Source organism: Pongo abelii, chromosome 8, assembly GCF_028885655.2.
Source record: "Pongo abelii isolate AG06213 chromosome 8, NHGRI_mPonAbe1-v2.0_pri, whole genome shotgun sequence".
Taxonomy (NCBI): Eukaryota; Metazoa; Chordata; class Mammalia; order Primates; family Hominidae; genus Pongo; species Pongo abelii.
Window position 1 is genome coordinate 20,140,491 of NC_071993.2, and position 27,249 is coordinate 20,167,739.

General features: G+C 36.3%; 1 protein-coding gene across 2 annotated transcripts in view; it reads left to right on the top strand.

The window, feature by feature from the left end:
• The window catches only part of PLXDC2 (plexin domain containing 2), a 474,652-nt gene that overhangs the window by 241,354 nt on the left and 206,049 nt on the right, over positions 1 to 27,249 (top strand). For both annotated transcript variants that reach the window (XM_009245164.4, XM_054522029.2), the window contains exon 4: positions 15,010 to 15,079. In XM_009245164.4, coding sequence (XP_009243439.3) covers positions 15,010 to 15,079 — 70 coding nt within the window. The remainder of the gene's footprint in view (positions 1 to 15,009; positions 15,080 to 27,249) is intronic.

Below are 27,249 nucleotides of genomic sequence, written 5' to 3' on the forward strand. Positions count from 1 at the left end.
GTGCTTTCAAATCTCTCCATTGTCATTTTTGTTTAAATAACATTTCTTAAATCATTGCAAAATAAGCAGATGCTAAAACCTAAGTTTTGCAGTTGACAAATTAAGGCAAAGACCATGTCTTTCTAGATAAAGCAAAGTGAAGAAGTGGTATGAGTTCCTACCATATGGTAATCAATGAGGCAGGCACTTTATATTAAAATTCTCAGTTATCTGGGTATTTTTTCCTTCATTCAGAGCCACACAGTTTTCAGGTTGCAAATCTAAAAGTTTCTGACTATAAACCTAGAAACCAGCTTGGACTTGTTATTTTCCCTCTTGGTAGACATTTCAAATTCCACATTTTTGTGATTTTCCTCTATATTTCTACATCCATATTATTTAATTTATTTCTGGACACAGAGTTTGATTCAACTGCCAGACATATTAGAATTATTTTGTCTTCTGAAATGACAGTTGATGACATTCTGATTCACAACTCCTACAGATATATCTCTGTCCTGGTGGAAGCAGTCCAGTGTTTGAAGTTAGGAGACCTTAGCTCCAACACTTATTTTTGTGGATTCTGGCCTCTTTGCACCTCAATTTTGTAACCTGGAAGAAAGGGGGTAAAAATGCCTGCCTTTACTGCCTCATAGTGTGGTGTGGAGAATAAAAATGAAATAGTTATAAAAGAACACTGAAAACTTCAACAAAACCATACAGTTCCTGAGTATTATTGTTTGAGAGTTCTAATTCTTTACAACAAAAAAATAATAACCCCTGTCAAAGAAAGTAGTTAAAGCATTAAACCCAGATTGTATTTAGGGCTATTGCAATGAGGGAAAGAACCTTGATGTAGAACTGGGCTCAGTTCTGAATGTAGCATGAGCAAGACGGAAAATTTGGCCAAGAGCAGAGTGGGCGTCAGTGGAGGGCGTCAGATGTGAGAAGTAAGTGGTGATTGTGCCTAAACTGAGTTGTTAGGATTTTTACTGAGGGAGGGTCAGGGTGATTAGATAGCAAGGGTGGGGGATGAGGGTTTGATCGGTATTGAGAATGGTCAGATATCAAGGGTGGGGAGTCTTGCTAAACTGACTTAGCATCTTGTCATTCCCGGGTAAGTTAATACCTGAGTCTCTCTAAGAGTCTCTCTCAGATAGATAAATTTGTAGATGCATAAATATGGATGGATGGATGGATGGATGGATGGATGGATGGATGGACAGATGGATGGATGGATGATGGATGGAAGAACGGATAGAGATATAGGTATAGGATAGATGGATGGGTAGATGGAAAGATAGCTAGGTAGACAGATATATTAATAGATGGATGTGAGTTCATGTCCTTTGTAGGGACATGGATGAAGCTGGAAACCATTCTCAGCAAACTATTGCAAGGACAAAAAACCAAACACCGCATGTTCTCACTCATAGGTGGGAAGTGAACAATGAGAACACATGGACACAGGAAGGGGAACATCACACACCGGGGCCTGTTGTGGGGTTGGGGGAGGGAAGAGGGATAGCATTAGGAGATATACCTAATGTTAAATGACGAGTTGATGGGTGCAGCACACCAACATGGCACATGTATACACATGTAACTAACCTTCACGTTGTGCACATGTACCCTAAAACTTAAAGTATAATTAAAAAAAAGATAGATGGATGGATAGATAGGTAAAGATGACTGATAGATCTATATATTTCTATTTATATCTTTCTATGTATATATTTTTGCCAAACAATTGCCAATATACTGTTTGCCAGACATAAACATACTCTGGCTTAAATATTTTTTTATCTTTCTATATGTTGGTAGGAAGATTGATTCTTTAAATATAAAACACCAGCAAAATGAAATGGTTGAAGTGCTCTTCTCTGTCTATCTCACTCTATATCTGTCATAATGCAGGTAAGGTTTTTGATGAAACTTGTGTGACTTTTTATGTGTTGATTGTTTAAAATTTTTATATTGAACTGTCCTTGATGACATTTCTGACTACTTGAATATACATAGAAAATTTCATTTAAAAAATTAAGTTTTCTGGAGGGTTCTTTTGTTCCCTTCAGGAAAATAACTCATTGCTTCAGCTGGCATTACCATGGGTCTCATATTTGCATAATGTTTATGTTGGGATAACTAAATTTTGCTGTTTATGGCGACTTTACTAAGTTGGTTTTTCATATTGGACATATTTATTTTTTTCTTTGCATCAAAAAATCTGTTGATAAGTGCTCATTTTTCAAAATGATTAAATTGAAAGGCAGTTTAATTTACTTTCTCTATTAGGCTATTATCTAGACTGCGCATTTTTGCCTGAGTTCTGTTCATAATGTCAAACAATAGGTTGCTTTTTATTTACTCTTACGTTTGACTGGTTGAATAAACTTGCTGCATTCTGTCTTTTGAGTTGCTCCAATTCAAGTGAGACACAAGTTTATCAACCTGGTCTTACTTGTCTTTGCTTGTAGGATTTTCCTCAAGTTTGATAACAGACTGGGATAAGTTGTATCTGCACATGTCTCCTTAGCTTAATTTCAGTTTAATAAAGTCTTTTACATACATAAAGGAAGAAATATACTGGACATAATGTAATATTTTATTCAATACTATTCATATTTTTGCTCTAATCAAATTCTAAATACTCAGAACATTCATATAGTTATAAAATATTAAAGGAATTCTCCTTGGATATTTAAAAGATGTGTCCTAGTCTTCAACTTCCTAAGAAACAGATGTACATACCAAAGTAATCATAGATTAATTTGTTTAAAAAATAATAGGGATTCAAAAGCACAGAATTTGGCATCATCAGATCCAAATTCAACTATATTACAACTATGAGACTTTGGGCAAATCCCTAAATTCCCTGTCAATTTCATCCTGTACTAAGTAGTTGTGATAGTAATGTCTGTCCTGCCTACCACATACAATATATTCAAATGAGATTTTATGGCACTTTATAGTTACTTATGTAGTTTAACAAATTCTACCGTTAATTCATTTTACTTGAATTACACTTAGGTCACTTACCAAACTTGAGGTTAATCCCCTTTGTCCCAAGTACTATTCCAGGGCCTGACTCTTTTTCATTGCACAAAACTAACATGATTAGAGTGGCTGAGTTGTATTTCTCTGCACGCCTGGGAAATGAGCTGGTCCACCAGCCTGGAAGCCAATACGTACATGGAACAATCTAACCTGTCCTGCTGATGGCACTTACGACAGATTAAAAATTCCTTAAGACCACCTAATATGCTGAAGTTAACCAACTCCTTTTACTGACGTAATTACATAAATACATGCATATTACTAATAATTTCATCTACCCTTGCTATTCTTCCTGAATCTAGGAACCAAATTTTAGACATGGAAAGGACTTTGGAGAGCCTTGAGGACAGCTGCCTTAAGAAATTCAGACTGATCCATTTCTTTTGCATATAACAAATCTTAGCTTCCCAAAGCAAGAAGTTGCCTTCTTATTTGACAGATCATATTTGAGTTCCTATTTCATTACAATTTAATCTTATTTCTTCATCTTGGGTCTTTAGTGGAGGATGAGCACCATTCTTTTACATAAAATTAGCCGTGAAAGGTAATAGAATACATTCTCTATTACCAGTGAAGTCTATAAAATAATTCTAGATAGATAAATATCTATTCACCTTTTAAAGTCACGAGTGAGGCAAACATTTTAGGTTTCTGATAAACCTTGTTAGAAGGTTTCATATTAAACTTTTATAATCATAAAGGCTGCTAAAAGGGAGACCCCTCAACCATGTCTCAGGTGCAATAAACAAGGCAGGTATTTACTCTGCCTTTCACCTGAGCTTCTCTTTTCTAACTTATTTCTTATCATCTTTTCTGCCATCTCTTCAGGAGCCTATGAAGACTTACGATGGTTTAATTTTAGATAACATGAGTGTAAAACATATTCTCATCCTAAAGTTATTAAATGATAAAGATTTTACATGACTCCTTTGAAAGAAAAGGTTTCATAACAGAAAACTTAGCAAACTGTAAATGGAATATAATTTTTTTTAGAGTAAACACATCTGAAAGCAAATAATCTTAATTCTTGTGAAAAACCTTAAATTATAAAAGATTGTGTTTGAGGATTGAGTTTTCCTGGGTAGGTTAGTATTTCAGTATATTTTAAAAATATTTTTTATACCTGGTCCCAATATCTTTATTTTTGTCTGTTCTTTTCTACCTAATTATAGCATATCACTTAGGTACTTAGGTGATGGATGGATAATACCCTACGCAAAATGGCCAGGTTTATAAACTGCATTCCCATCAGAATGTCTAGTGTGCCTGGAATTCCCAGCCCCAGAGAATAGGCATCTTTTTTTCTCATTTTGCTAGAGGTGCTCTGTTAAAATGCCAACGGGACTAGAAGTGAAACCCTATTAGCCACTCTCTTTTAATGATAAATTGCCAGAAATTTCCTACCCTGCAGCATCTGTCTGAAAAGAAATGCCAAGTAAGGTTCAAGTTTAATAACTGGGCCAAGGTGAAGCACACTAGTCTTGATTCCATGTGGGCTAAACTGTAGGATGCAAAAAGGAAGTCATAAGGGAGCAACTCTCGGACGCCGTGTTGAGAAGCATCAATGTACTTAGTTTTTGAAAAACATCAGAAAGTTGATAAATGTGGCAAAATGGAAAACATGAATCTGCATTAAAAAAAAAGATGTGGGGGGCTCTTTGTATTATTTTTTGTAACTATTCTTTCATTTGAGATTATTTCCAAATAATTTTTTTCTTTTAAAAAAGGAGAAAACAAAGGAGAATGAAGAATTAAAATTGAACTTGGTCTAAATTTCAATTTCAATCAGCAATTGAATTTTGAATTATTTAGTCACTTCGCTCATGAACTTTACCCACTGAATTCCAAATATTTTCTAACTGGTACATAATATTTTACATATTTATGGGGTACAGGTGATATTTTGTTACATGCATAGAATGTGTAATGATCAAGTTGGAGCATTTAGGGTACCCATCACCTAGAGGATTCATCATTTCTGTGTGTTAGGAACATTTCATCCTAACATGTTAGTGGAGTGGCAGCTTGAAGCAGTGTCAACACACATGGACTTGGAACCAGACTGCCTGGATTTGAGTCCTCACTTTGCCAACTGTGAGGTTTAACATTGAGCATTAAATTCTTAATTACTTCCCCATCTATTAAATGGAAGTAATAACAGCACTTACCTCCTAAGGTTGTCATTAGGACTAAATAATTTAGCATTTATACAATGCTTAAAGCAATACCTGGCATAGTGTCCAAGATATCTGTTACGTCGATAATAATAATTATTATGCAAACACTTACCTTTAAAACAGTCATTTTCCACTGACTGGAAATTAGGGAGTTTGTTCTCTGAAAGGCAGATTGTTAGCAACTGAGAAAAGGAAGGATCTTTCCATTATCTGAACGATGAACACAACTAAATATTTTTTTGTCTTGCCCTGTTTGAGGATCATTGGTCAAGGATGTCACAAAAACATCACAACCTTCAGGTTTTGCAAATCGTAGTTTTAAAGACACTTGGCTAGCAGGAACCTCTAGATTTCAGTTCTGTCAATGGAAAATTTTAGGGCGTACAAGTGCTACCAGGTAAAGTGAGATTATGTTTTCCAGAAACAAGTCTCTTCATCCTTTTAACCTATTTCACTCTTGCCAAGGTTTCCTTACAGCAATGGTTTTGGAGTTTCAAAGGCGACTTATATAACAGAGCTTTGTTAGTCAAAGTGGGTTTCAGGGGGCAGTATCAGAAGCACCAGCAGCTTGCTAGAAATGCAGGATTTCAGCCCCCTGAATCTGGATCTGAAGTGTAACAAGAACCCTAGGTGACTCATTTGCACCTCGAGGTTTGAGAAGCTTGGAGAACTCTCTTGACTTGCTTCTAGGGTAGCATGAAAAATCTAGAAGCAATTTCTTCTGGCTCTCACCCAAACCCCATGTTTCCTTGAAGTGTTCTTTATAAAATCCTGTCACACTCTCTCTGTATCCCTGAACAGCTGGACTCTCTAAAATCTGCCTGAGTTGTAAATATCCCATAACTAATATGAATAATTCTCAGCGTTTGCAAGTACAGGCAAGCTACTGTAGCCACGTGTTTGCTAGGAACCATGCAGTGAGAGAGGTCGAAAGATATGATGATTGTTCACTTATTCTCAAGTTCATGTGCACCAGCGTCAGCTAATTGAAAATGTTTGCATTTTGTTTTCCAGTTTATGAATATTCCCTTGAAGAGTGCCATTCAATAGCCAGGATTAATTAAGTTCTAAGTTCTGCTATGAAAAAAGTGCTGAAGAGGTTAGAATTTCTAACTCAGAAAATCAATTCAATTGATGGACTTTATTCTGAAAGAAGTGGCCAGTTCTCTGTTTGTATATTTGTGTATTGATCAGCCCCTTTCCATGAACATTTTGATCTTTTACTTAGGTTTCCAGAGTTTTCAGGGACTGGATTAATGACCTATGTCTGTCAACTCCTCCCAGAGTATGAGAATGGTTAAAATCCCATTTAAAAAAATTCTACATGGTAAAAGCATTATTAGTTATCTGGCCCACTATGCTATTTTATCTTGGGATACACTAGGCTCACTTATGGTCTGGAAGCAGGATCTTACTTTAGGGTATGACAAGGAAGTTTGCAATGCTCTTATTCAAATATATGCCTCTCCATATTTTATTTTCCATCTTTGATATTTGCTTGTTGTGAAAACCTATCAATTTTAACTTTTTTCTGTCAACCACTTTTTAGTTTGTATTACTTTTATTTTTTATATTTTTAGAGACATGGTCTTGCTCTGTCACCCAGGCTGGATTGCAGTGGTGTGATCACAGCTCATTGCAGCCTGGATCTCCTAGGCTCAAACAATCCTCCTGCCTCAGCCTCCCCAGTAGCTGGGATTGCAGGCCAACATGCCTGGCTAATTCTTTTTTGTTTTTGTAGAGACAGGGTCTTGCTATTTTGCCCAGGCTGGTGTCAAACTCCTAGCCTCAAGTGATCCTCCTGCCTCCCAAAGCGCTGGGATTACAAGTGTGAGCCACTGTACCTGGCCTATATTACTTTTATAAGCAAAGTTATTTCAGTTTAATAGGGGAATAAAGCACGAAATGACTATTACCATTGAGAATTTTAAAAAAGAAAGTAAACGTTTTATATATTTAGAAGACAGGCTCCTGGAACTGTACTTAGAGGGTAAGAAATGAAAACATCTGATCCTGGAATGTCAAAAAAAAACACACACACACACACACACACACACACACAGAAGTCATTGAGGCTGGGCTGGTCACTGGGCGAGCAGGGGCCCGCTGTTGTACCTAGGCCCAGGTGTTGCCGATTGTGCAAGGGCTCAGCCCAGTTTGGTGTTCTGTTAGCCTAGTCCCTGTTATTTGGTGCATTTGATTTGATTAGACTGCTCTGTGCCTTTCTCAAATTTTCTCTCTTTTGTGTCTCTGGCCTCATGTGTCTAGGTGCTTTCAAATGATGTTTTACTATTACTAAATTTTAGAGAAAATTATGTTGCTGTGTCTACCAAGAGCAAAAGACTGACAATATTAAAGATTCCAGGTAGAAAACAGAGTCACTGAAAGCTTATAACAGGTAGGAGATGAATCACGTAGTATAAAAGAAGAAATATAGAAATTATACAGTTGTCAAGATGCAGGGTTTTGGAGCCCAGCACGTTTGGATTGAAGTCTTAGCTCTAACGCCTACTGGTGATTTGAATTTATCACTCATCCTTTATTTTTGTAAAATTTTGTTTTGAAATAATTTCAGACTTATAAAAAACTTGCAAAAAATTTTTAAAGACTTTCCATGTAGATTTCACCTAGTGCCATAAATTTTAACACCTTATATACTCGTGGTACCATTGACAACATCAACAAATTCGCATTGGTACTATACTCTTAACTAATCCATGGGATTTATTCCAATTTTGCTAATTGTCGGCAAATTATTTTTTCTTATTCAAGATCCAACCTAGGACCCATAGAGCATTTATTTGTCAAATATTCTAGCCTCATAGAGCATTTATTTGTCAAATATTCTAGCCTCATAGAGCATTTATTTGTCAAATATTCTAGCCTCCTTCAATCTGTAAGAATTCCTCAGTCTTTGTCTTTCATGAACTTGACACTCTTAAAGAGTATTGGCCAGTTATTCTGTACAATGTCCCAGATTTTGAGTGTCTACTCTTGCTTTATGATTAAATGTAGGTCTCTGTTTTTGGCAATACTATGATGGGGATGATATTTTGTCCTTCCTTGTGCATCATATCATGAGGTACATGATGACAGTATGTCTCATTAGTGGTGAGGTTAATTTTGATTACCTGGTTAAGGTGATACCTACCAGGTTTTGTCTTTTCACTCTAAAGCTACCATTTTTTCCTTTTGTAATTAAAAAAAATCTTGTTGAAAGATGCTTTGAGACTATACAAATGTCCTGCTTCTCATTATCCTTCTATCTACTGATTTTAGCATTCACTCTTGCTAACTTCAGGCAAGATACTTAGCATAATGTCTGATATATTAAATGTTAATTTCATTCTTTTAATACCTGCATATACAATACTTATGATTATTTTAATATAGCATTGCCTAGAAACATGTCTAATTGCGATACCGATTTTATTAGAAAAACAATTTACCAGAATTGGTTTAATTCTTTAAGAGCTGTGATCATGCACTGGTGTATTTGAAAGAACATAAATAATGTTCAGCTATTTATTAGGAATCAAATAAGGAGCTATGCTTGTTTAGGAAACTAGTTTTAAAGAACTGTTGCTAGACACCTTCATGTACACAGTATATTGTTATACTTCATTGATTCAGTGCTTATGATGGTCCAGGTATTATTTGTTCATTTGATCCTTATGATAACCTTTTGAAGATGTGTCTTGACTTTACGGATGAGCAAATTGTGTCTTTAAAAGTTTAAATAGGCTGGGCGCGGTGGCTCATGCCTGTAATCCCAGCACTTTGGGAGGCCGAGGTGGGCGGATCACGAGGTCAAGAGATCAAGGCCATCCTGGCCAGCATGGTGAAATCCCGTCTGTACTAAAAACACAAAAATTAGCTGAGTGTGGTGGCACATGCCTGTAGTCCCAGCTACTAGGGAGGCTGAGGCAGAAGAAACACTCGAACTTGGGAGGCAGAGGTTTCAGTGAGCCGAGATTGCCCCATTGCATTCCAGCCTGGTGGCAGAGCGAGACTCCATCTCAATAAATAAATAAATAATAAAAAATAAATTAAAAACATTAAAAAGGTTAAATAATGTATGAAATTGTGCTGTTACTAAGTACCAAAGCTGAAATGTAATTTCAGGTCTCTGCAACTCCAAAACCATGCTAAAGCATTCAATAATTTGGAAAGGGTGATTAAATATTTAAAAATACAGTTCCATATACTTCCATTAAAAGAAGATTATAAAATGTGTGTTTTATGATGGGTAAAGGAGCAAGACAACAATAATCTATTCTAAGCATTTATAGGTGAATAAATTTTATGTGGACCTTATATAGTTTCAATAAAGTTAGTAAATTTTTACATGTATCTGGGAAGAAAATATCACATCCCAGTTAAATTTATCATAGATATATGGTGTTTATTGAATCATTTTTATGTATTAGAGATGTATGTAGTATGTATGTAGTAAATCTTACTGGAAATAAACCAATATACTAGAAATATTTAAGTAAATAAAACAAATATAATTTTTCTTATATTTTACAACTCTTCCCAAAGTTAATACTTGACATAAATAAACTGAAAATAATGTGACTCAATATTTATTTGATCTTATATTTGAAATTGTTTTTTGAAAAAAAATCATAAATACCACTTTACCAATAAGAATAACATCTCACCTATTTGAGAGTTTCAGGAGACAAATATATGCCCCTCAAACATAATTATTTGAATGATTAAAAATAGAATATTAAAATAATGTGTGTAAAAACTAATGGTTAATTTATCAATTCATTCTTGAATAAGTGGATGCTCACTGTATTCTTTTGATCTTTTGCTTTGGTAAACTCATGAGCTCAGCAATTATTAAAACCACAGTGACTACTAATATTCTTCCTACAAGCCGCTTTCAGGAGGATTATTTCTTATAAGGCTGAAATAAAAAGACTTGGGGAGTCAGAAAAGTATGGCTTTATGACAGTATATAAGAAACTGTCCTAAAACAAAAAGAAGTTTTTATTAGTGACATTTGAAAACATTGCTTCGAGGATTATAAATGTGCCCACTCCAGATTCTTAGCTCTTTTTTAGAAGGGTTCTGTATTGAAGGTTTTGAGGCATTGACTAATTAATTCATCCTTGCAATACCACTGAGAAATAGGCAAACAAGTCAAATGGGAGTTGGGTATATTTAGGATTATAATTCCTGTGTTATTAAAAAGGAATTAGCAGAGATTGTAATAATTAGTATGAAAATGGATAGCAATTAACATAGGAAAAATATGTAAAGAAGGCAAGAAAAGGTGTAGGCACACTCAGAAATCTAGGAGTATGACCCAAATGAGTCTGATAGTCTGTTGCCTCCAGAAATTGTAATGGGATATGTTTTGGGAAAGCAAGATGTGGCCTTAAGGCACAGTCATATATGGATGTAGGTGCCATAAATTTACTGCAAACCACCTGGACTCTGTGCACTTCGACCAAGTCTTCAAAAAATGTTTCATAAATTTGTAATACTTCTTTTGTTTGTCTCAAAGTTACCATTCCCCCTTCTTTTGAATAGTTAACTGTTTTCCATAGATTTTAAGAAAGTAGTTAGCAAATTCAGTTAATTTTATTTATGCCTTTTATGTTCTTTAATATTTTACTTCTGAGCTTTTGTTTTCTATTTTGTCAAGATTCTTAATCCATTTATTGGATCTTCCCACCACCATTTTCTTGAATCTTTTTTTTTTCCTTTCACGTTAAATATTTCTTAGAGGATGAAATCCAAGAGCACATAATGTTTCAGCTGTAGTAATTACACCATTGTTTCAGTATTACATTTCTTTTCTTTTTTTTTTTTTTTTGCTTGAGACAGAGTCTTGCTCTGTCACCCAGGCTGGAGTGCAGTGGCGTGATCTTGGCTCACTGCAAGCTCTACCTCCCGGGTTCATGCCATTCTCCGGCCTCAGCCTCCCGAGTAGCTGGGACTACAGGCGCCTACCACCACGCCCAGCTAACTTTTTGTTTTTTTTTTTTTGTAGAGACAGGGTTTCACCGTGTTACCCAGGATGGTCTCAATCTCCTGACCTCGTGATCCGCCCACCTTGGGCTCCGAAAGTGCTGGGATTTTTTCTTTGACATTGCTTTTTATGATAATGCCCAGGGTTCTGTTAGCCTCTTTGGTTGCAGAAGAGTCCTTTGTTTTATATACTATTTGGGGTCATTGATTATTTAATTAAAGGATGCATAACTAATTAGTGACACAGCAAGGTTTCTCACTCACAGCTAACCAAACTAGCTCTTCTTCCTGAATTCACAATCTCAATTGGTGACACTGTGGTTCACCAGTCAACCAGCTAGAAATCTTAGAAACCTGTGCTTGCCTCCAGATGTCTCTCACTCACTCCAAACTTTTAAGTCCAATTAATCACAAAGTCTTTCCTGTAGGATTGGAAAGATGAATGTCCCAGCCTCCTGACCTCCAGTGAAATGATTCTGAGGCATTTTTTTGTTTTGTTTTGTTTTTGTTTTTGTTTTGTTTGTTTGTTTTGTTTTTTTCTCTACTGTTGCTCAGTCCATGGGGACTGAGGCCCAACCAGCTATTATGATAACATGTCCAATACTGTACCCGCTATTTTTTTTTCTCTTTTCCTTGTCTCACTTTTCCTAATTCCTTGAGCAAGTGCCGTCTGGGATCATGTTCCAAATAAACTGTCTGCCCCTAAGTCCTTATATCAAGATTGGCTTTAGGGGTAATCCAAACTAAGCCAAGACTTAAAGAATATGGAAGCCATGACTGACCAAGGTTGAGAGAATATTGTTGTCAGAAGGGATGTCATGTGTATGTACCACAGACAAGAGCTAAGGGTAGCAAGTGCAAGGAACTAAAAGATGTTGCCTATGGCTGGCTGGAGCAGACAGTATGAGGGCAAAAGTTGTCAAGTAGCAGGGACTAGTTCATGGTGTGCCCTAGAACTCATGTTCACCATGTTGGTGTGACTCTCAGTGAGAATGGAATTCTAGATTGAATGATTTCAAGTGGGGGAGTGATATGCTAGGTAATATAGAGCAGCAAGTCCCAACCATTTTAGCACCAGGAACCAGTTTCATGAAAGACAGTTTTTCCACAGAGGGTAGGACGAGATGGTTTTGGGATGATTCAAGCACATTACATTTATTGTGCACTTTATTTCTATTATTATTACATTATGATATATAATGAAATGATTATACAACTCACCATAATATAAAAACAGTGGGAGTCCTGAGCTTGTTTTCCTGTAACTAGAAGGTCCCATCTGAGGGTAATGGATGACAGTGATGGATCATCAGGCATTAGATCTCATAAGGAGCATACAACCTAGATCCCTCACACGTGCAGTTCACAATAGGGCTCACGCTCCTATGAAAATCTAATGCTGCCGCTGCTGATCTGACAGGAGGCAGAGCTCAGGTGGTAACGCAAGCTGTGGGGAGCAGCTGTAAATACAGACGAAGCTTCCCTGGGTTGCCTGCTTCTCACCTCCTGCTGTGTAGCCCAGTTCCTAACAGGCCACGGCCTGTGGCCTGGTAGTTGAGGCCCTGGCATAGAGAATGAATTTAAAGAGAAGTAGAGCCATGACACTTCTGAGGAAGTTATTGCAATGATAGTGACTGATGTTTGGAGAAGAGCACCAGTAGTGACTGGCAAGAAATGAATGGATTACACAACTGTCTAGCAGACAGTATCTTCCTGGATTGCCATTGTGATTCCATACCAGACTGAAGCAGACAATAATGGTAACTAAGGAAAACTGGTCATTTCAATAGGGAAGCATTTCAGTCACTGGTGTTGCTCTTCAGAATTCTTGATGTATTTGCCAATTTCCTTTGAAGATCTATTTGTCCTCAAGAAAAGGTCTTTAACTTATGTCTGTATCCATGTATCTTAATCTAATTCAAAACATATTTAAATACTTGCAGTGGCTGAGAAATTCATGTCATAGCCTTTTGGTTGATATTTGGTGGTAATTGATAGGGTTCATTAGAGATATATGTTTAAATCAAACTCTGACTCTGAAAGTGAGAATGCATAAGGTAAATTTTACCAATTTACTGATGAGCATGGAAATAAATTAGAATGATGGAAAACAATATAATAAGCAAGTGCTTTTATAAAATTATTCCTGACATCTTTGAGATAAATGATCCTGCCATTGAACCCTTACTTCATTTTAGGGTTCTTAGTGACCTCTTATTTCAGTTAGCTCCATGAAAATGAGTTTTGCTGTTTCTGTTAGTCAGCACAAAATAAAAGTGATCATAAACCTTTTTTAAAGATGAGGCTTGCATTAAAAAGAAAACCTAATTGAAAGTCGCTTTAAATTTTGAGTGATTAATTTCATGCCAAATAAGACATTAGAAATCGTGATGGCTATAAAAAAGCAATTATTTGCAAAATTGGAAAAAGCTAAATTCAATCTAGATATACTTTTCTACTTTTAAAATTTGTATATTGGGAGAGATATAATATAGCAATTGTGGAATTTTAATGTAATAGCCTGTTATTATAGGTCATTTGTACATGTGTGCTGTTGGGCTCTCAACCAGCTAATTACTTTCCCTCTGGATACTTTTATTTCAGTTGATCATCTGTATTATATTAGGTTGGTGCAAAAGTAATTGCGGTTTTTGCCATTACTTTTAGTGTTTCTCTTGTTTCTTGCCTAATAATAATATATCTACTTAATATCATTTCAAACATATAACAAAGATTAAGATTTTTAATATGTTTTGTGTTTTAACATTTTAATATATATTATTTAAAAAAATAGACACTATATACCTATAAAGTTAAATATTAAGAGCTAAAGTTCATGGGCCCATTTTAGGAAAACAAAGGGTGCAATCTAGGAACTTTCTCCCTAAGTCTCTGTAATTTACTCCAAACCAAGTAAAAGTAGCTCTCCGGTAACCAATATTATTTATCCTACAACTCTTGTGTTTCTAAGAGTGGACACAATATGCTAAATTTGGAGAGCTGATTGTATTTGGAAGATAAAAATGTCTGGAGGTCAGCCGGGCATGGTGGCTCATGCCTGTAATCCTAGCACTTTGAGAGGCTGAGGCAGGTGGATCACCTAAGGTCAGGAGTTTGAGACCAGCCTGGCCAACATGGCGAAACCCCATCTCTACTAAAAATACAATAAATTAGTCTGGCATGGTGGCTGGTGCCTGTAATCCCAGCTGCTTGGGAGGTTGAGGCAGGAGAATTGTTTGAACCCAGGTGGGCAGAGGTTTCAGTGAGCCGAGATTGCATCACTTCCCTCCAGCCTTGGCAAAAGAGTGAAACTCCGACTCAAAAAAAAAAAAAAAAAATTCTGCAGGTCTAGATCCACCAGTGCAAGATATCTTCTTCCGTGAAAGTGCTTTTCGTTATGGGATGTATGGAAAACAAATTAAATATGTAATAATGTAACACAAAATCTATTTTGATTTTTAATCCAATGAATCTTGACATAACATGCTCTACTATTTTGGGGGAACTAGTCAAACTAAAAGAAAACCTCAGAATAGGTTTCTCATCATCAAGACTGAACTGATTATTCAGTGGACAACTAAAATGCAGCGGTGATGTTAACTTTATTCTTTTCACATACTTCAAAACTTTAATTACCAGAAAAAAAAATTTTTTAGTACCACCGAGGACTCAGGTTTTAAAAGAGAACTACAATAATTTTGGGGTAAAGTAGAAGCATCATTTTTGTTTTAAGTGAAAGGCTCTTCATTTCACATTTACTATGCTACACATTATTGATTTTTTTCTCTGGTGTTGTTCTTTGCAGAGAGTGAATCTGTCCTTCGATTTTCCATTTTATGGCCACTTCCTACGTGAAATCACTGTGGCAACCGGGGGTAAGTGGTTTTCTACCCATTCACCTTAAGTAATCTATAGTTTGACTGCAGTTATTATTTTTAATTTACTCTATATTTCAAGATGGATATTTATTGAGAAAACCATTGTGTTTTATCACAAAGTCATAGGTATAAATAAAACCAAAGAAAGGGTATTGTTATTGGAAAAACTTCTCAGCAGACAAAAAAAGTATTTATAGTAATTTTCAACCTAGATCACCTCTGCTTTTCTTCTAAATTTTAATATGGTAAGACTGTCCAAATGGCAGAAATTGGAATAGAGTTAGAAAGAAAGGCTGCTTAATGAAGCTGCTGGTGATCTTAAATTTTCTTTTAATGTATATAGTTGCTATATATATATATATATAAAATATATATTTACATATGTATGCACTTACACACATATATACACAAAACCACACAACCATATGCACATAAGCTTTGATCATTTTTTTCCTTGAGTGTTACCTATTTTGATTGACAATTCATTTGAGAGTCTTCAAATAAAAGCTGAAATCCAGCTCAAATTTTTAAAATTTTATTTTTCTTCATAAGCTTGGAGGTTAGTTTAGAGATTAGTGATATCCTAGGAAAGTAATTATCATTCTTTATTGTATATCTCAGAAGTCAGAAATATTTTAATCTTCAAGTGCTACTAGAAGCAATAAGCAAAATGCCAGGGAATATCCCTATAGGCTTTATGATGCAGGGGTAGGGAAGAAGGAGAAAAACACATAAAAATGTTTTATCTTTAAAACTCATGTCAGTAATTCAGCCAATATGAAGTAAGATTTCCCGTAGTGGAGCTGGCAGGATCAAACCCAACCAGATGGCTACATCATCATTATGATTTCAAAGTGCCGTTTTCCTTTGTAAAGATCCTCAAAATAAGTGAAAAAAATTCTAGCGTCCTGAATGATCTCTGTCTTCTTTGAAGAAAACACTAACGTAAAGACACTCCTTTTGTTTCTCTACTTAAAACATACTAGCATGCAACTTGCATATAACAATCTGTGCTCTATTTAAAGAGGCAGAGCCAAGATAATCTACACATTGACCTGGGTTTCTTCAAAATGAAACCTGAGTCTCATGTAAAAGGTTCCAGCGAAATACATAGCTTGCTTGCTCTTTCCTTGTTCATTTCATTCAATCAGTATTTCTTGAGCCCCTACGAAACACAAAGCACAAGATGCATCATTATATACAGAGAAGGATAAGCTAAGTTCAGGAGCTTAGAGTCGAAAAAGAGGAAGGGGTGTTGATATGGTTTCGCTGTGTCCCCAGTCAAATCTCATCTTAAACTGTAGCTCCCATAATTCCCATATGTTGTGGCAGGCACCACGTGGGAGGTAATTGAATCATGGGGGTAGGTCTTTCCTGTGCTGTTCTCATGATTAGTGAATAAGTCTCAGGAGATCTGATGATTTTATAAAGGGGAGTTCCCCTGCACGCACCCTCTCTTGCTTGCCACCGTGTAAGACATGCCTTTACTCCTCCTTTGCCTTCTGCCATGATTGTGAGGCCTCCCCAGCCATGTACAACTGTGAGTCCATTAAACCTGTTTCCTTTATAAATTACCCAGTCTTGGGGATGCCATGAGAAAAGACTAATATAGGCATGCTGTGAACAAGCAATAGAGAAGGCTGACTGCAAGTGCTGAAAGAGCAGAAGCTTGCTGAAAAAGGAGATCATGCTAGTTGGGCCAGTCAATTAAGAAGAGTCTGGGAAAGTGATAATCTTTGGCATTGGCCTTCGAGGAAGGTAGGATTTTAGTAGGCAAAGAGGCAGTTGAGAAGAAGTGGAGAAGGAAGAGGCATTCCAGACAAGGGGATGCTGAGTCAAATGACAGTGCTGAGACCATATTGGGTATATTTGGAGGGCTGTCAAGTAAATTAGTTTATCCTGAAGAGAGGGTTGGAATGAGTCTAGTGAAGGGGAGTTGGGAAGAGTGATGTGGAGTACTTTGAACATAAGAAATCTGGCCGAGCATGGTGGCTCATGCCTGTAATGGCAGCACTTTAGGAGGCCAAGGCGGGCGGATCACCTGGGGTCCAGAGTTCGAGACTAGACTGCCCAAAGTGGAGAAACCCCATCTCTACTGAAAACACAAAATTAGCCGGGCATGGTGGCACATGCCTGTAATCCCAGCTACTCAGGAGGCGGAGACAGGAGAATCGCTTGAACCCTGGAGGAGGAGGTTGTGGGCAGCCGAGATAACGCCATTGCACTTCAGCCTGGGCAACAAGAGTGAAACTCTATCAAAAAAAAAATAAAGAGAGAAAGAGGAAAGAAAGACGAAAGAAAGAGAGAGAGAGAGGAAGAAAGAGAGAGAGAGAAAGAAAGAAAAAGAAAGAAAGAAAAGAAAGAAAGAAGGAAGGAAGGAAGGAAGAAAGAAAGAAAGAAAGAAAGAGAAGGAAGGAAGGAAAGAAAGGAAGAAATCTAGATGACATCCAGCAAACATTGGGTTTCTTAGAGAAGTAGATCTGACCTGATCTGTCGGTGGAAGGCAGGTTAGGGTAAAGGGGGATGAAGGCAGAAAAAATAGTTACCAGTTGTTTGAATACTTGCTTGTGGGATACGGTGCCTGAACTAGGATGGGTGCAGTGGAAAAAGACACATGGAGCCAGTGCAAGACACATCATTTGAGTTGTTAAATCACTGTAGTTGGAAAGACTTCCAGACAAAAGGATCCACTAGGATGCAGTGAATCAAGCTAAGAACAGCTTCAAGGACTTCTGAACCATAGACTTTTGATGGATCTCTTCCATGATTGACTAGACAGATATTATAATCAGATAGACCTATTTGACAGATGCTTGCCAGCCTTACATATCTTAAAAATGTTCTTAACCATGGAAGGCTTGAAAGGAAAATGGAAACCACATCAGGTTAAATAAAGTTGACTACAGGCCATTCTAAATAGACCTGGGCTGGGAGTTTTAAGTAGAAACACAAAGATGCCTCTTTTGTTGACTGTCAGTTCTTTTTGTGTTTACAAATTCTTCTTGAACCTGTTTCTACATTGAGTGTGGGCAAAATTAAAGTGATATGTTTTCATGGTAAATCCATGCTGTGCAAATAAATAAAGGAAATGCTTTAAACCACAATCCTTTTCATCTTACTTCATTGTTTTGCCATTTCCCTTATTTCCTTGAAATCTGTCTGTCTCTCTCCACACAGACACAAATTTAACATTGAAATTAAGTCAAGATAATGTCTCATGTTATTGCTAAGATCAGCACAATTTAAAAATAGAAAGTTGTTTAACAATATAGACATATACATCGTTTACCACGGGCCCTCTTTGTATGTTATATGTATTTTACTATAAATGAGCTTAAGTTTCTAGTTTAAAATGTGAATTACAACTAAACATCTGGTCATTTATTTATAAACTATAAAAATAAAATATTTGCCTATTAAGCATTTTAATATTCAAAAGCTTCAATCATCCTTATGTACAAAATTAATTGGAAATATCATCTTTATTTTCTGGTTCACTGATAGTGGAATCTGAAAGCATTCATTTATCTTTCTATGTCAAAAATACTTCAGAATACAAATATTTCAGGCATTAGAAAACTAGTTCTCTGTGAATTTCATCAAAACAGTTTCATTAGTGATACCACCAAGATGTGTTTTTTGCATATCACACATTATTTTCTTTCTATTTCAATATTTTAATTGGTTCTTTTTTATTATTAGCCTGCTAGTGTGATCTTTTAAATGTTCAAAAATGTAGATTTAAGTTTGAGGATTTGATTTGTAATCAAATAGCTATCGCTAGGAATGATATTTTTACCGGAGTCCATCATGGGTACCATTATGGTGATGAGATGGGAGCATGTGAGATGGGTTAATTACAACTTTATGTAAAGGGGAAGAGAAGAGGTAACATTATACAGATAATTTTGGCCCCAGAATGTAAGTATGTAGACAGATGGTGGTTCTTAATTAAGATAATATGATAATATGTGGAATTGTGGGAAGTTGTGTATGAGATTGAAAAGCAAAGGTGATATGAATTTAAAAGCTAATAATGAATGTGTGTGTATTACTTACCTTGATCATAGGAAGAATTTGCCTTCTCTTTCTACACAGGTTTCTACTTACAGATTTCATAAGAAAGCTATTTAAATTTTAGCTCTATTTTATTTCATTTGCTACGTAAAATATTAAAATGTTTATTAAGTAAGACGTGTACATATCTGAAAAACTAATAACGTGGACATTTAACAAGTCAAACAGGCAAAAGTAAAATGTAAATCTCCCTTCTTCCTTTGTCTCTTAGTTCACCAGTTTCCCTCCCAAAAAAAAAATACCTTACTTTTTGAGGTATGGTATATTAAAATTCAAACTTAAGAGTAGTTTCCTATATCTGGCCAATAATCATTAGCTTTTTTTCTATTTAAATTCCCACTAAGAGAGATTTTTAAAAAATAATAATGCATGTTATCTTCATTAGGTTTTCAGGAAGTATATTACCAAATCTCCCAGATCCTTTTTTGTTCTGGCTTTCAAATGGTAATATTTTAATTGTAGTCCCAAATAATATTTCATACTCTTTATAGGGACTTGATTAATAACAGGAATAAAAGGCTTTTTAGGAGAGGAAGAGAGTTAGTTATTACTCATGATGATTGATTTGTAAATACCAACAACATCTTCTTTCAAGTGTATAACCCCATAAAACAAAGCATGGTGTATCCATTAACTTTCTGCATCTAGGGAGAAGGTGAATGGAGTTGTTTTGTATTATTATTATTATTAACAGAGATCACAGGTTACGATTATCTGGAGAGCTATGTGTTATGGAAGATACTAAAGAGGTAGATGCTGGATGAAAGTAAATCCATTCCAGCTTGCTTCAATAATTTAAAGTTACAAACTCAAGTCTCAAGGATTCCTAGACAGAAAGATAAATTGCGTGATGTCTGATCTGCTGCATCTAAATAATTCTCTGAGATAGACCTCCAAAAACGTGATAGTTCATCGGAGCTGTCTTCTTTGATAATTTACTCCTCCCTCAAACTGTCTAGTGTCAGCAGTAGATTCAGTAGCTTGACCATTATTATATATTTATTTATTTATTTTGTAGACAGGATCTTAGTCTGTCACCCAAGCTGGAGTGCAGTGGCACAATCACAGCTCACTGCAGCCTTTACCTCCTAGGCTCAAGTGATCCTCCCACTTCAGCTACCCAAGTAGCTGGGACTACAGGCATGTACCACCATGCCTGGCCAATTTTTAGATTTTTTGTAGAGATGGAGTCTCATTATGTTGTCCAGGCTGATCTCAAACTCCTAGTCTCTAGCAATCCTCCCATCTCAGCCTTCAGAAGTGCTGGGATTACAGGTGTAAGACACTGCACCAGGCTATGTTGTTTTGTCCTTCACGAATTGCATATTCACAACCACTTTTGTTTCTCCTGCATGTCTGTCCATACACACTTTATTTCATTAGCACTGGCTCCTTGTGGCAGGGGTGGGAAGCATTATTGGAAATTAAGCCAGTAGGAGACCCAGAGAGGAAATACTCAGGAGCAAGAGTTGACTCAATAGGAATCAGCAAGAAAAATACAAGAGACAGAAATATGGGTAGAATGAAGGAGAACAATTAGATGTAAACAAAACTGAGCAGAGCATTGGCACATGATGGATAAGTCATGATTTTAGGACAGGAATGGCGGGAGGTGGATCAGCTGAGACAAGTATGTGGGTAAAAAACATGGTCTCTAGGCTCATCCCCTTCCATTGCCATAACAGCCACTGAAGCGTCCGCTGATTGCTAGTGCTGGAATACTCCCTTAGGGATGTTTATACCAGGAAAGCATCATTCATCTTCTTCCAGCACATCCAGGCTTTATTGGAAACACTGGCAATAATATTTTTGATTGTAGCCTTTCCTAGTCACTGCAGCAGTAATTCAGATAAATAGCAATTTCACACAGATCCTTAAATACATCACCCAATTGAAAATAAAGGGTGTCTAAGTGACTCTGTGCAATTAATAAAGTAACAATATATACCAGATGCTCTAACATTGTCCAATCCTGGAAAATGAAGGAAAGAAATAGTAAATAGTGCAGGACTGACATTAGACCCTGGCCATTTCATAAATGAGTTCAAAAGAGCTCCCTCAATTCCTACTTAAGCCAAAAATTGAGTTGCATTTTCTTAGAGAAGGAGTCAGGCTTCTAGGTTAGGATAAATAAACTTTTGAATCTGAATACTTCAGTTCATAAGCCAAGCTAATAGTAACTGTATGATCTTCAGCAAATGACTTAATCTCTCCGATCTGTTTCCTTGCCCATAAAATAGCACAATAAAATTACCTGTACATAAATTTTTGTGATGATTAAATTAATTAACATACGTTAATGATACCTGTTTCATAGAAAATGCTACATAGATAGCATATGCTATTACTGCATTTTTTTCCCCACTTACATTTTCTCTTTTATTTCTTTTCAAAGTGCTTTCTCTTTAAGTCCTGTGCTGCCTTTTTAGTTTGTCTGTTGTTTTCTTTGATGACCTCATTCGTTAGATTTCTCTCCATAAAGCACAGAAGGGGTCCCAAGGAATGTTTAGGAACCTAACCCATTGTCATCTCTAACTGCTCCTATTAAAGGCTGGCTCAACCACTGATGTCTGGGAAGCAGAATAGCATGTAAATAACTTGGGATGTCCACTTGATCAGCATGGCTATATCTACCATTTTTTTGTTGCTGTTCAGAATCTCTCTAAAGACTGTCCTATGATGACATTTTGGGACTCTGGGACACTGTCTGGAAACTTTACAAAATTTAGCAATTTTGTAACACATGGTAGAATCTCGAAATATTTCTCTAATTGTGACAGCATGGTTTACAACTGGGTAACAAGCATTCTAATCAGTAAGACATATATATTATTATACCCACGTATTCATTCTATCCTTTGCATAGCAAGAATTGTAGGGACAAGTCATCAAAGCATAAAGATAGTCAAGGGTAAGATGATTGGGATGAGAATGGACATCCCCCTTGGTAGCAGCCAGGTAGCCTTGTAGCCTTGAGGTTTATTTAATTGCTAACAACCCAATTAAAAAATGTATTAAAGATCCAACCCCAAATGCAAAGTTAAATGTTAGTCCAATTTCTATGTGACATTTTGCCTTTGAACTGGGAAACAGATTTCTTTATATGTAGTCATTATTTCATTACTACCTTTATTTTCAAGATCTTTTTCTATTTTTTAATACGTTACAGAAAACCACTTGGTATAATGTGAAAGTAGCTAAAAAATATGCTCTCATTTAGAGCTATATAGCTCTGGAACTGAGACATAGTCATAAAAAAGTAATAGATCTAAATATTTTGTTGGCTAATTCTAATGGGGTTATGATGGGGTTAGATTACTTTGTTGATGTGACTAGCCTGAGGACTACAGAGAGATTTTCATTTAATCTGCTGGAATTATTGTTCAAATGAGAAGCTTCTCCTGAAGGCAAAGAAAATGGAAGAAAATGTCTTTTAATTGGCTTATTCTCAATTTCCACAGCTAATTTTAAAAATAAGCACAATTTCATTAATAGCTTATACAGAAAATCCAAAGCACTTTTAGATGACTCCAGAAAAATATAAAATTAAGATAATTTAGAGCAATTAGATTTTGTTAAAAAAAGTGTAAATTATAGAGTGAAAACATTAACAATATTTTAATTGTGACAAAATTTGCACAGTATAAAATTTGCCATTTATGAATTTACTGTTTATGAAGTTTTAGTCATTAAGCTCTGAAAAAACATTTTTTCCCCCTTGTTCTTCTTCTCCTCCTCCTTCTCCCCTTCTTTTTTTCTTCTTTGAAGCATGGTAATCTCTTCAGATAACTTACTAATTTCTTCCAAAATGCCTTGAAAACACAACTATTTTTCAAATCTTTACTCCAGCGTATTTTTATAAGCCAGGTTTATTGTTCTCACACTCTCTTTTTAACCTTTCTACCTCTTAATAATTAAAGATTATCTTGCAGAAATTTTTAAAGCTATTTATTTTATATTAGATAGAATCTAATAAAACTTGAGACCAGCCTGGATAACACCATGAGACTTTATCTCTTCAGAAAAAAAAAAATTAAAAATTAGCAGGGCACGGTGGTGTGCTTCTGTAGTCCCAGCTTCTCAGGAGGCTGAGGCAGGAGGATTGCTTGAGGCCAGAAGTTCAAGGCTGTAGTTAGCTACGATTATGCCACTGCACTCCAGTCAGAGTGACAGAGCGAGATCTTGTCTCTAAAAATATAAAAGAAAATATAATAACTGATAATATAATTTGGAGATAATTGAGTGCTCCCAATTTCTATACAGTTTGAAAAATAAGAGTCATGGAACATTAGATATGTAAAAATGAGTGTTATAAGATTATGTGTTAGCAGGGAAAGAATGTTATATCGTAATAATCAAGATGTAATATTGTAAGTGTACTGTGATGGTAATTTTTTAGAAATATACAGCAATGGAAGGAAGAGCTAATACTGATTGCTTTGAAATGATGACATTGTGTGTATGTTTCTATTCCCTAGTTTCCAAGTATTCGGTTGAAAAATGTTGTTTATATTTCAGTCCTCTTGTAATAATAATTATAAGGAGTGACTAGAAATCTGGTTTCTACCCATTTATTTTAACAGAGATGGGTACCCATTTGTTTTAACACTATTTATCAGAGTTTATTTCTCCCACTGGTATTTAATGCTGCTTATATTCTGAATTCTCTTATTTTCCACAAGGTTTGAAATATATTATTTAAATTAACCTGATTTATTTTATCATGAAAATAAAATATAACAATGCATTAGAAGAAAACTAGAGAAGAACTATTTTATAATCCTGAGATTGGGAGCATTTTTCTAAGACTGATACAAAGCCCAGAAACCATAAATGAAAATATTGAAAAAAAAACACATATAATAAAATTTTCATATATTAAAAATTCATGGCATTTAAACACCCTCACTTAGGAAAAGAGAAATAAAATCTGGGAAATATTACAAGGAACTTAAACAAATTTACAAGAATAAAACAAACAACCCCATCAAAATTGGGCAAAGGATATGAACAGATATTTCTCAAAAGAAGACATTTACGTGGCAAACAAACATATGAAAAAAAGCTCATCATCACTGGTCATTAGAGAAATGCAAATCAAAACTGCAATGAGATACCAGCTCATGCTGGTTAGAATGGTGATTATTAAAAAGTGAGAAAACAACAAATGCTGGCAAGGCTGTAGAGAAATAGGAACGCTTCTACACTGTTGGTGGTAATGTAAATTAGTTCAACCATTGTGGAAGACAGTGTGGCGATTCCAAAGGATTATAAATCATTCTACATAAACCTGAATGTTTATTGCTGCACTATTTACAATAGCAAAGACTTGGAACCAACCCAAATGCCCATCAATTATTGACTGGATTAAGAAAATGTGGCACATATACACCATGGAATACTATGCAGCCATAAAAAAGAATGAGTTCATGTACTTTGCAGGGACATGCATGAAGCTGGAAGCCATCATTCTCAGCAAACTAACACAGGAACAGAACACCAAACACCACATGTTGTCACTGCTAAGTGGGAGTTGAACAATAAGAACACATGGACACAGGGAGGGGAACATCACACAGTGGGGCCCATCAGGGGGTGGGGGACAAGGGGAGGGAGAACATTAGGACAAATACCTAATGCATACAGGGCTTAAAACCTAGATGATGGGTTGATAGGTGCAGCAAACCACCATGGCACATGTATACCTATGTAACAAACCTGCACATTTTGCGCATGTATCCCAGAACTTAAAGTAAAAAAAAAAAAAAAAAAACAAGAAACAAAAAATTGGGAAAGGAAATATTTAAAACACATATGACAGTGAAAGGACTGTTCTCCTTAATATATAAAGAGCTCATGTAAGAAAAAGAGAAATGTAGCAACTAAACAATGAGCAAATGACAAAGACAGTTTATTAAAAAGAAATTGCAGGAACTTCTGGTTTCAGGTATTTATTATAAAGCATTTGGAGGTTGTCACTCTCATTCTATCGAGAAAAAGCTAAACAAGCTGAAAATCAACAATTTCTATTAGACCCATGAGAGAGCTGAGATTGCAGGGTGTATTAGGGTTCTATAGAGGGAAAGAACTAATAGGATAGATGGATATATGAAGGGGAGTTTATTAAGGAGTATTGACTCACATGATCAAAAGGTGAAGTCCCCCAATAAGCCATCAGTAAACTGAGGAGCAAGGAAGCCAGTATGAGCCCCCAAACCTCAAAAGTAGGGAAGCCAACAGTGTAGTCTTCATTCTGTCCCTGAAGGTCTAAGAGCCCCTGGCAAACCACTGGTATAAGTCCAAGAATCCAAAAGCTGAAGAACTTAGAGTCTGATGTTCGAGGGCAGGAAACATCCAGCATAGGAGAAAGATGAAGGCCAGAAGAGTCAGCAAGTCAGCATCTCCCACCTTCTCCTGCTTGCTTTATTCTAGCCTCTCTGGCAGCTGATTCGATGGTGCCCACCCCCAATGAGGGTGGGTCTGCCACTCCCAGTCAACTGACTCAAATGTTAATCTTCGTTGGCAACATCCTCACAGACACACCCAGGAACAATACTTTGCATCCTTCAATCCAATCAAGTTGACCCCATCACACAAGGCAAACCACTGTCCCCAAAATGTAGAGACACAGGCACATCCAAAGACACACACAGGAGATCTACTCATCTGGGACAGGAGCCACTGCAACCACAGATTGCTAATAACACTTAAAAGGTAACTTCCACAAAGCTAGAATTTCAGTGTGGGTTAGCCTAAAGGTCAGAAACTGCTGAGAATTCTAGTATTAGGGGGACCTTTAAACTTCTGTGGGCTTGAGCCCCAGGAACCCCAGAAGGTTCTCTCAGTGAAGATCTGTGAAACTCTCGGATGGCTCTGCTGGAGCAAGGGAAGAGTAATCATTGTGAAATACACCTAGAGCCTTCTCCAGAACAAAGACCTTCCTAAGGCCTTATCCTAGCTGGGGGAAAGTCATTTTTCCCACTGGAGCAAGCCCCTTGAGTCTTCTAGGCTCACATGAGGGAGAAATAAAAATTCATAGTCAACAAGAATCAAGACTTTAGGGAAATACATCTGGAATGCTATATCCAGGGAGGGGAGCAGGAGGCAGGGAGGGGGAAAAATCTATTCCACTAGAGACACCCTTAAGAGAGTCACAGCCTAAAGATACAGACCTACTAAATACTAAAGACTAAGAAACTTCTAAAATTGAAATGCAAAGAAAAAAAGAATGAAAAAAATAAAACAAAAGCAGAACAGAACATCAGAGACCAGTAGGATAATAATAAAAGTTGTAACTTCCATGTACTTAATTGGAATATCAGAAGAGAATAAAAACAGAAAGAAGAAGTATTTGAAATAATAATAGCTGAGTGCTTTCCAAAATTGACAGATGTCAAACTAGGAAGCTCGGAGAAAAACAACCGGAAAATCACCAAAAAACCACACGTAGGCATATTATTTGCCAACAAACAAGCAAACAAACTTTAAATAAACCAGATAAAACTACACCTCACTGCAAAATACTCAACCAATATTCCTCAGCTGTCCAGGTCATTAAATAAAAACAGGAGAAGTCTGGCCAGGCATGGTGGCTCATGCCTGTAATCCCAGCACTTTGGGAGATTGAGGTGGGTGGATCACAAGGTCAAGAGATTGAGACCATCCTGGCCAACATGGTGAAACCCCATCTCTACTAAAAAAAAAAATTAAAAAAATTAGCTGGGCATGGTGGCGCATGCCTGTAGTCCCAGCTACTTGGGAGGCTGAGGCAGGAGGATTGCCTGAACCCAGGAGGCAGAGGTTGCAGTGAGCCAAGATTGTGCCATTGCACTCCAGCCTTAGTGACAAGAGTGAAATTCCATCTGAAAACAAAAAAAACAAAAAACAGGAGAAGTCTGAGAAACTATCACAGCTAAGAGGAACATAAGGAAACATAACAGCTAAATATAATGTCATATTGTGGATAGAATTCAGGAAGAGAAAAAGGACATTATGTAAATGTAGACAAATCTGAATACATTTAGTTAATAATTCAGCTAATAATTATATATCAATATTCAGTATCAATAATTCAGCTAACAATTATATAT